The 10,924-nt window shown below is 54.0% G+C and overlaps 1 protein-coding gene across 1 annotated transcript; it reads right to left on the bottom strand.

Annotated features, from left to right (window-relative positions):
- Window positions 1-699: 699 nt before the first annotated feature.
- ADRA2A (adrenoceptor alpha 2A) lies at window positions 700-4,009 on the bottom strand. The gene has a single exon (XM_074831264.1). It carries the CDS (start codon window positions 3,946-3,948, stop codon window positions 2,614-2,616), a length of 1,335 nt encoding a protein of 444 aa, XP_074687365.1. The 5' UTR covers window positions 3,949-4,009; the 3' UTR covers window positions 700-2,613.
- Between the last annotated feature and the right edge of the window lie 6,915 nt (window positions 4,010-10,924).

Below are 10,924 nucleotides of genomic sequence, written 5' to 3'. Positions count from 1 at the left end.
CCCCACCCCCTTGGAGCTACCTGGCACTCGTGGCAAAGGAGCCCAGGTGAAGACAATGGTGAGTGGACCTTGGCGTCCTCAGGGAGGGCGGTAGCCACACAGGAGCAGCACTTGGTTCGGTGGGAGAACAATCCCTCGTCACCCTCCTGCAGGGAGGGTCTTGACAGCACTAGTGTAAGGGCAAGCGAGCCCGGCTGGCTGCCTCTCAGGGGCTGGAAACAAAGCCCCACTCAGATGGGCTCTCCTACATATATCAAGAAATATTGCCTTCCAGCCTAATCATTTCTAATCCCACCTGCAACCTAATTATTAAAAATCTTCTCAACTCAAAAGCTGTAAATGCTGCACCAGCCAGGCGTCCCCAGCAATAGTGCCAGGCTGCATTTCCAGGGAGCAAATCACATCCTGAAACCCTAAGCTCTTTTCTTTAAGAAACACATGACTGCTCTTACTGTGGCACAAAAGGGGGTGGGGAGGAACCAAGAAATATCAAGGACTCATTTGTTATTATGCCACCACACAATGAACCGAGCGATTGTTCCCTACCTGGGGTAACAATGCCTTTCAGAAAACATGAGTGCTTTTCCCAACGTGTTCTTTAAAAAATGTCAAGACCACAGCTGCTGGAGGATCGGTGAACAGCTGGAAAAAAAAATAAAATAAAACAGCTAACAGATTATCCAGAGGGTTTTCACACTTGATCTGTAAACACTCTTTTATTTAATAAAAATAATCATCCATTATAGCAACTTCTGCTCGTGTTTTGGTTTTTTTTACATTAAAGCACAGTTTATTTAGTTTCCTCACCTCTTGAGGATTCAATTCTGAAAATGCGAGTGAATGTAAACATCGCTCTCCAGGTCCCAAGATGCATCCGGGGACCCTTGGAGTTAATTACAAAGTCAAAAGAGAGCAAAATCAACAAAACACTTCCCAAAAGTAAAAAGGTATTTTAAAGTCTCTTCCTGTGTACCATACTACTCCAGAGAAGGCAAATTCATCTTACACATGAGACTTATACAAACTTTGCTTTCTCCAAACAATTTCTCTGACTTGTCAGTATTTGATAAAGCTGTTTTCATAACATTAAAAGGCTTGCAGAATCATTTATTGTGATGGATCAAAAGTTTTTCCTTTTAATGTTCTCCAGAAATTTCTTCATGGCACAAGGATGTTAGATTTGTTCTGTCCATTTTTGTTGTTCTTTTTTTTTTAGCAGAAAAAGCTGAAAGACATTTCAGGAAAGGAGTGTAAAAGCGGTATTAACTCTCTCCTGTTTCAATCTCACAATATTTACACATTTCTTTAAAAAAAAAAAAAATTACACTTAATTACATATAAAATACTGGAGAAACTGTCAGCTAAGTTTCCCATTTCAGAGTTTTGCCCTGTATAAGACTGAAAGAGGGATGCCTTTGTATTTCCTAGGACAGATGAGACTGGCTGATTAAAAACTGAAGTCTTCTCCCTTAATTCAGAAAGACGGAACAGCCCCTGCGCACAAACCCCCTTCTCTTCTGCAGGAAAGCCCGCAGGAGTTAAACCATCACAAATCAATACAAATGAGATAACATGATATACAGAGCCCTGCTATTTGCTTTGAAATGTTACCTATTTACAGTTGGAGGCGGGGGAAGCAAGTTAGCATCGAACACATTTCGGTGCTGCAGTGTGGTATAATATCAACTGAGATTAACTCGTGGGGAGCCTGGCCGGGTCCCAAGCCTCACGTTGCATGGGAAATCGCTCCATCGCCCGGGACGTCCCTGCCTGCACAGCAAAGCCACCGCTCCATCAGGGTCTGCTTTAATAAGTAACGAGAGGGCAGTTACCATCTCAGATGTATTATATCACAGGCAACGCGGAAATTAAACAGAATCAGGTATGATATACAAAGGAACAACAAAAAAAGCCAGCCTGGTGAGGTCTGTGATCCTAAGCTTTATAACTCAGAAGAAAATGACAGGACATTGGAAATTTTGGTAATATTATCAAACTGTCAGTTAGGGGGAATGGCTCTAGTTGTTCAGCGGTTTTGAGTGAGGGAGTTTTCAGGGCATGGGAAGAGAGGGACTTTTAAGGTGTCAAAGATAAAGCATTCACAGTTTCAAAGCTGCTTGCCTTACAAAAATTAAGACATTCAAATTCAGGAATACAATACTGTATTTTACAAGGGGGTTAAAATTAATTACATATACAACAGGAAAAAAAAAAGATACAACAAAATAAAAAAGCCAACACCTCTGGGGTGGCATACTCCCTCTTTGTTGTTCATCTCACGGAGCTGCATGTTGCTTGTCTTTAAAGAGTCAAACTGAGCAGTCATGAAAATATCCACTGAGAGATTCTGGCAAAAGGAAAAAAACCTAACAAAATAAACTAAGCAAGTCAAAGGCCATCCTCCCCTGGAAAGCCAAATGCCACGGCTCGGACTTCCACTTGCCTGCTGCTACTCACTGCTGCTGCCCGGCGTTTCCATAGGCTCATCTCGGGTTTTAAAGGCTTCCTGCTCACGAGCTGAAGGAAACCATCCCATGCAAGCACAGCCCAAGAGAGCCATGCCTTACTCTCCTACAAAGTCTTGAATTAGTCCTGCCCATAGCAAAGGGTCCCTCAAACAATCCTTTTCCTCTCTATCCTGCAGAGGATCCTTTTGAAGGCCCGTCTGAAGTCGTGGTTGAAAATGGTATAGATGACAGGGTTCAAGGAGCTATTGCAGTAACCGAACCAGAAGAAGAACTTGAAGAGGGTGTCGGGCACGGAGCAGCTCTTGCAGACGGCCATCAGCGTGTAGGTGAAGAAGAAGGGGAACCAGCAGATGACAAAGACCCCGATCACCACCGCCAGCACAAAGGTGAAGCGCTTCTCCCGGTTCTGCCTGCCCCTCCACCGCGACCCTTTGGTGTTCCTCTCCTCCTCCGCCTTCCTGGGCAAACTGTCCCCAGGCTTAATCTGGCTCAGCTTAGTCTTGGTCTTTCCCCTCGACGGTCTCTCTGACTTCTTACACTGGTTGTTTTCCTGGTGCTCGGAGGAAGAAGTCTCCTCCATGTCTATGCCGTTGACCTCTCCCTCCTGCCCGCCGCCACCTCCTGCTGCCTTCTCCCCATTGAGCTGGGCTGTGGTTGGCAGGTCCTCCTTGTCGGCCAAGCCATTCTGCCTCTTCTCGGGGCGCTCTGCCCGCTTGTTCGGCGGTACCCTGGTTCGCCTCTTGGCTATCTGGTAGATGCGCATGTAGACCAGGATCATGATGAGGCAGGGGGCAAAGAAGGAGCCGATGCTAGAAGAGATGATGTACCACTTCTCATCGTTGATCTTGCACCCCGCCACCCCCTGGTCAGCCTGCTGCCCGCTCTTCTTCTCGATGGAGATGAGCGGCGGGAAGGAGATGACGGCCGAGATGACCCAGACGATGAAGATGATGCACTTGATGCGGCGCGGGGTACGCTTGAGGTTGTACTCGATGGCTTGTGTGATGGACCAGTAGCGGTCCAGGCTGATGGCACACAAGTGCACGATGGAGGAGGTGCAGAACAGCACATCCAAGGCCAGGTAGATCTCGCACCAGACTTTGCCGAAGTACCAGTACCCCATCACCTCGTTTGCCAGGGAGAAGGGGATGACCAGCGTGGCCACCAGGATGTCGGCCGAGGCTAAGGAGACCAGGAAGAGGTTCTGGGGGGCCTTGAGCGCCCGGCTGGTGAAGACAGCGATGATGACCAGGACGTTGCCGAAGACGGTGAAGAGCATGAGCAAGCCTGCCAGGCTGATGAGGGTGACGGTGGTGTGCAGGGGGTACGGCGTGCCCCAGCCCGGCCCGGCACCGCTGTCGTTGAAGGTCCCGTTGGTGCCGGGCGGCGGGTAGCCCTCCTCCTCCTCCAGCTGCCGCTGGTACTCCATGGAGGAGAAGAAGTGGCCCCTCTCCGTGAACGGGCGCTCCAGGTTAAACATCAACCCCGGCTGCGTGGACACCCCCGCCCTTCGCCCCCTGCCCCACCCGCACCGCGCCCGGCTCCGCGGGGCTCCGCGCTGCTACTGCGCCGCTGGCCGGGGCGGGGCTGCGCGGCGGCGGCGGCCGGGGCGCTGCGGGCGCCCGCGGCTCATGCTGGGGCGCTGCCCCCCGGGAGCCGCGGAGCGGGGCGCGGAGAAGCGCGGAGCGGGGCGCGGAGAAGCGCGGAGCGGGTCCGGGGCTGCAGCCGGCGGCGGCTGCTCTGCCTCGCTCGCCGCCGAGCGGTTTTATAGCCCCGGATCAGGCCGGGGCTGCCGCGTCAGCCCCACGTGGGGAGCTGCCCCCGGTGCGCGCACACACGCACACAGACACACACACACACACAGAGACACACAGACACATATACACACACACACACACAGAGACACACAGACACATATACACACACACACACACACTCCACATCCCGCCCTGCCCGGCCCTGCGCTTCCCCCACCCCGGCCGCCCCCCACCCCACGCACACTCACCTCGCTCAGCGGACACACACACGCAAACGCTCTCGGCTCGGCCCTTTCTATATTTTCCACACCCGCTCCCCCGCCCCGGCACCCCGGCCCTTACACACGCACCCCCAGTACCCCGCCCGCTGCCCCCCCCCCGCCCCACGGTCTCTCCCCGCCCGCAGAGAGGAGCGGCCCCGCGGAGCGGAGCGCGGCCGGCCGCACCCGTGGGGGGGGGGAAGGGTGGGGCTGCGCAGGGGGGAGCTGGGGCAGAGGCAGTGGGGCCGGGGTGCGTGTTTGTGGGGGTGCGCCCGCCGTGCAGGCGCTGCGCAGCCCGCGGGGCTCCGGGCACCCACCGCTGTGCGGCGGGGAGGGAGGGCGGGGGGGCTGCTCCTGCCGCCGCCGCCAGCCCGGGCCGCGCTGGGCGGGGGGGGAAGCTGCCGCCCCGTCCCGCGTGTGCGTGGGGACACCGACGGGCTCCGCCGCAGCGGCGCGGCCGTGTTCGCTGCGAGCCCCGAGGGCAGCGCTTCCCCCGCGGCCCGGCGCGTCACCCGCGGGGCGGCTGGGCTGGGCTCGGCTGGGCTGGGCTCGGCTACCGGCCCCGCGGGGGGGGGGATACGGCCGCACCGCTGGCAGCGGGCCGGGGAGGCGGCGGGGCAGCCCGCGGGCAGGGCGCTACCCGCTCCGCGCTGGCGCCGCGGCCCCGGGCAGCGCGGGGGGGCAGTGGCACCTGCTGGCCGCGGCGCCTCACTGCACCCACCGCCCGCCGGCCCGGGGCTGAGCCCCCCGCCGACCCCCCTCACCGCGGGCGGTGGGGGGGGGAGGTGTCAGGATGAGCCCCAGCACCCGGCTCCGCAGGCAGGGAAACGCTCCAGCCGCGGGGGCGGAGCAGCCCCCACGCAGGGAAGGATGTGGCCAGCCCCCGGCTGGCAGTCGGCACCCAGCCCCCCCAGGCTGGCTCAGCCCACCCCAGGCTGCGCGGGGCCTCCTGCCCCGCAGCACCCACGAGTGCGCCCATCCCACCGCGCCAGGCCCAGCACACTTGCTCCTGGGTCCCCCTCGTTGCCCTCCCTCGATGCCTCCCCCCCGTGCTCCCCGCTGGCTCTCCCCAGCCGCACGGGCAGGGGGAAGGGAGGCGGGCAGCAGGTCCCCCCATACCCTGCCCCACAGGGTGGCCTGGCGCTGGGGAGCATCCCCAGGGCCCCCCCCAACAGCAGAGGGGCTGGCGTCACCCACCTGCACGGCTGCAACAGCAACACGGGACCATTTTAAGAGCAATAGTGACATTCCCAGTAGCCCTCCTGGCCCCCAAAGCTGTCCGGTCTCAGCAGATACAGAGCACTCACTCATACGGCGCAGGGACTCCAGTCCTGATCCTCCGCTCACGGTCTCTTCTCCCTCATTTTCAGATGGCTCTAACGATGCTCACTTGGTGCTCCAGATTCAGGCAGCTCTCAATTAATCGCCATGCTAAACACTTGGGCCAATGAATGTATTTCCTCTGTGAGATGGAGGAAGCCCTGTCATCTTTGCCCCTATGCCACACACCGTGTTATAAGCCAGACCCAGGAGAGATGACGCCTGGAGAGAGGCACCAGGAGTGGGAGAGACGGGGTCTGGGAGCCAGAGAGCACAGCCTCTGGGGCTGGCACAGGGCCTGAGCAAGGAAAAACAAGGGGGAATCCTACTGTCTGAGCAAGAGAGTGCAGGACCCACTGGGCCAGTTTGCCTGGGAAAAGGGCAATCTGCAGGGTGTGACTTAAAAATCTGTAAATCAAACCCCGGACGTCTGACATACATGCACAAAACATCTCTACATGAGAGAAAATGCAATGTATAACCACAGACTTCACTCCACAGCAAGCGGAGACACAAAGGACAAAGGGACTCACCTATGAGTCTATGGCAAGGCCAGACGGGAGGTCGAGGAGATGCTGGACTTCATGGGCATCTCCTGCCTTCTGCTCGTTGCAGGGAACCTGTGTGCTCTGCAGGAGGACACGTAGCTCTGCCCAGAGGTGGGTCTTCCTCGCCCTCAGATGTGGGATCTGCAGGGGCTTGAGATCACCCTTGGCAGAGGCCTCCTTGGTCACTTCTTGGATGGGAGGTCCCAGAGAGAGGGAGGGTGCAGGCCATGCCCTGCCTGACGTGGATAACCCCTTCTCTGAGTACTTTGACCTCGGTTGTAGCAGCGCGCCTGCACTAAGGCCACCACGGACTGTCAGAGAGGCTTTGCTCCAGACCTGGGCTGGTGCCTTTCTTGAAACAGCCTGCATGCCCCCATGCTCTTTGCAAAGCTGAGCTGCCTTCCGTGACAGACAGAGAGCAGATTTAAATAACAAAACATGACCAGCTGCCTTGATTTTTTTGTCTTCTTTTGTGGCTGGACACCCTCAGTCTGCCTGAAGCTAAACCAAGCCAACATTGCACCTGAGCCACTGCATCGCAAAAGCAGAGCTTTGATCAGGGCTCTTTGCTGGGATAAAAGGTGCAAGAGGGACACATGAGACCAAAAGCCTGAAGAAAAGAGTTTGTTCCAGAAACACCGCTGGAAAGAGAGTTCTCTGCAAGTGGAGGACAGCTGGGATGGCATTGTATTCATCTCAGAGAGGGAGAAAACCTGCCTCATCAAAAGGCACTTTCCTCGCATCGCCACCAACATCGTGCGCGTGACATCTCTCTGTGATTTTATAGAAACCAGCAACACTCAGCGCTGTCTGCAAAGTGACGTGGTAACACCAGGTCCCCCCTTTATTTTCTCTGCAGGTTATCTCATGGCTCTGCCCAATTCTGGAGGTGAAACGTGGTCGGAAACTGCCGGGGCAGCAAGGACCCTTAAGATCTCAGAGGACAACCCACGGCACGCCCTGTCTTACAGGACAGCCATCTTTACAAGTCTATATTCATAAAGCCTCAACTCCCAGAGTCCTGGGATTAGGCAAGAAACTTGAATTTGTAGCCCCTGCAAGACCACAGAGAAAAGCTTCAGGGGAAAAAAAAAAAAATCTAGTAAATAAAATTTTTATATCAATCCCCTGTCATTTGCATGCAGATGCTCAGTTTTTGAATGCGTGCTGCTGACGGCATTGATATGAGTTATAAGGACTCTGTAATTCAAACTCAGTCAAGTGCCTGACGAGACAGCCCAGAAAACAGCCTGGTCTCCAGTGGCATCGTGCACCGAAGAGCTGCAAGAGCCTGCCCTTTCCCCAGAAAGCAGCCTGGTTTCTCAGCAGAGCCCCGCGAGGAGCCAGGCTTGCCAGGCGAGGTGGGACAGCCTGGGTGGTACTAATGAGTGAGGTTGAAGACTATCGATCCTCCTCTGACAGCTCCCCCTCCGCCAGCCGCCGTCCCGGGCGGGCAGCAATGCCCTTTCCGAGGCACGGCAGTGAAGTTCACGTTCAGCACGTGTACCTCGAGCGCATCCCTCGCAAACAAGCTGACCTTTACGGCTGGTTTCAGGTCATTAATTAGGCACGCTGCTGCCATGTTTATACATCTCTTCAACCGTCGCCTCCGGTATCGCTTCCAGCATCGTGGGGGGAGCCGGGACCACTCTCCCCTGCTGCTTCTCTGGGAGAAGAAGCTAAGAAACATTCGTGAGGTCTCAGAGCTGCTCACAGCACAGAACAAATCACATACAGGGAGATAATCTCTGTAAAGAATCGTTATGGTAATAAGGCTGCACAATGTGTGTTTTGAACAAGCAGCCCCAGGAATTGTTTATTTCCAGAACAACAATGAGATTCTGGCAGGGAAAAAAATTAACAAGAGCTGCTGAAGGACCGAGACTTGCTTTTTGGACAGTCTGGCTGAGGGTTACAGAAGCTGGACAAACCTAAAGCTAGCTCAGGGCATGGCAGCACAGACTCCTGGGGGAACCACTCGAAAGGGGCAACCACTAGAACAAGGTGCAGAAATTATTTCTCAGCAGAAGTTTTCAAGAGCAGCTCTGTGCCGACACAAACCATCAAAGAGGGGAGCCTTGGTTTGGAGCCGTGGGTGCTCTGCGACCAGAGGGAAACTGCAGTCACAGTTTGCTTTGTGTTAGGAGATGTGTGGTTTGCTCATTTGCACTGAGCTCAGTATTTGCATATCCATGGCAGGAAGCCCTCGTAGCTGTGGATGTTGATCATGCTACTGGGTGTATTTGAATAAATCAAAGCAGGGTGTCTTTCAGGAAGATTTGCTGTAGTAACTGGGCTCCCTTGAGGGTAATGCACTGAAATCTCATGACTGTGACACCCTGTGGACTAATGACTGAATAGCCCTTCACGGCAGCTTTGAATTGACCAGTTTTCCTCCAAGCCTAGGGCAAGCTGGCGGAGATGCACCCAAGTCACACAAAGAAGAATGCTTTTCCCCTTTGCTGTGTTAACCCCAGGAGGAAAAACAAGTTAGGAGCTATCAGGGAAGAGGCACAGACCTGCTGCAGGCAAACCTGGCATTGCTGGGTGTATGATGGTGCCACTGCAAAGTAATGCAAAGTAATACATGCAAACGCACCATCCATTTCCAGGGAGGTGTTTCAAATTCTGTGATTCACATTTTCCTTTTATTTTAAAAATTACTTTAAAAAAAAAAAAAAATCATCAGAAGTGTGACCGGTCTGGCCACCCCTCCAGCTGCTTTGGGACCCCAGGCACTTTTCCTCCTGCACACACATTCAAACCTACAGCCCATCTTTTCCCTGTCTGCCACTGCATGTGCAAGTTTGGGTTTTGCTCTTTTCATAGATCTCACAGCAATGGCTTCTGCAGAGCCATGTTTTTCAACAGAGTTTGTCTGGACTCAGCTGCTGGATGTACTTTTCCAAGTTATTTGAATAAACCAGAGGGAAATGGATAGTTGCGACAGCGGTCTGTGCTAGCACCTAATCCCCACAGGGATGCTGCCGTGGTATCAGATGTTCAGGGGGAAAGGAAAGGAGCGCACTGAATATTACCTACGGCAGCAGTTCTTCACTACCCCCCATCTACAGAGAACTGGCTCAAACCAGCACAAGATGGATTCTATGTGGCCACCTGCTCCTCCAATGGTTTTTTTTGCAAACAGCTTGAAAGCTCTGCTTGCCTTTCCTCATTAGCTGCCGTTCAGGTTGCCTGCCCTGTTCGGCAGGATTTTAACTACCAGGTTTGATTGCACAGCCCTAAACCAACAGCCAAGAGAAACATTTCCGCACTACAGATTATAGCATGGCAGAGTCGGGGGTGATGCTGAGACATGGGGACTGCATTCATGCAAGCCTCTGGTTTATTTATTCATTATTTTCCCTCTTTCGCTTCTGCTTGGTGTCACGGGTGGCCTCTGTGACATTAAAGGCTCATTTCAGCTCTGCAGGAGGAGTGATGCACAACAAAAAACCTCCCCAGCTGTCTGTGTGTCACTGGCCTTGTGCCTCTCAGGCACTTCATGCCTAGGGCAGAAGGGGAGAGAGAAATGTATGTTTTCTCTCTGTAGCACCAGCAAGTATATACACACGTGCTCTCCTGTGCCGAGCACAGGCAAGTGTTTTTATGCAGTCCTATTTCCTTTATCCAGTTCCCTATCTGGGAATCCTCCTTCCTTGCTGCATCCTGCAACATGGCCAGAACTGAACACCCATGGGGCCATCCCTCAGCACTGGGGAGCAGTTCCATCCCCCACCCACGGCTTCCCATCCTGCCAGCTCAAAAGATGGGTCCCACTGAAATCAGCCAATAATGTCAGAAACGTAATTAAAAAAAATAAACCAAACAGTCTGTGAACCATTCTTAATGTGTTACAGGGACCTTCCATACTGTTCACCATCAGTCTCTCGCTCAGGAGACTGAGTCACTGCCTCCCATTAAACCCTTTACCAGACTACGACTGGCTTTTCCATTCATTTCCATATAGCCTAAACACAGCAAAAACACAGCCAAGTCCTTCCAGCCCTGGCCAGAGCAAGGGAAGGTGATGCTCCCCTCCTCTGGCATCGCTCCCTCCCAGAGGTTGCCCCCACACAGCCCTGCTCCTGTGGGCACTCCCTGACCTGTTCCAGTGCAAAGGCAGCCGGCTCCCCCCTGCAGCACTGCCCCAACAAGTGATAACTGAGACAGGAGCGTTCCCGTGCTCCCAGAGCTGGGGCCATCAGGGCACTGCCACCAGCCACTCCAGCCAGTCACAAAAGTAAGGTACAGAAATGGCCAGAAGGTTTTTTCTAACCAGCTTTTCAGAGGAAGAGCTGGTAGTCCTGGGTTTGTGGAGAAGCACCAAGGCCAGCATTCAAACAGGAGAAAGACTGGGCACCAACTTTCCTTGTAGCCTTTCCTAAATTAAACCAATCAAGTTTTTGCAGTTCAACAAGTTACCTTTCATCCACAGAGCCAGCCCATGTTTAAGGCAAAATTGAGGCTGTGTCACTTTAAGGCATTTAATTTCCCGACTGGGAGAGGTTGACATTCAATTACTCAGCTGAGGAGTAACTGGTTCATTCCAGTTCCACTCCCTAGGACTC

This window comes from Strix aluco, chromosome 7, assembly GCF_031877795.1.
Source record: "Strix aluco isolate bStrAlu1 chromosome 7, bStrAlu1.hap1, whole genome shotgun sequence".
Classification (NCBI taxonomy): Eukaryota; Metazoa; Chordata; class Aves; order Strigiformes; family Strigidae; genus Strix; species Strix aluco.
The sequence above is the reverse complement of the archived record's forward strand: the minus strand, read 5'-3'. Positions and strand labels throughout refer to the sequence as shown.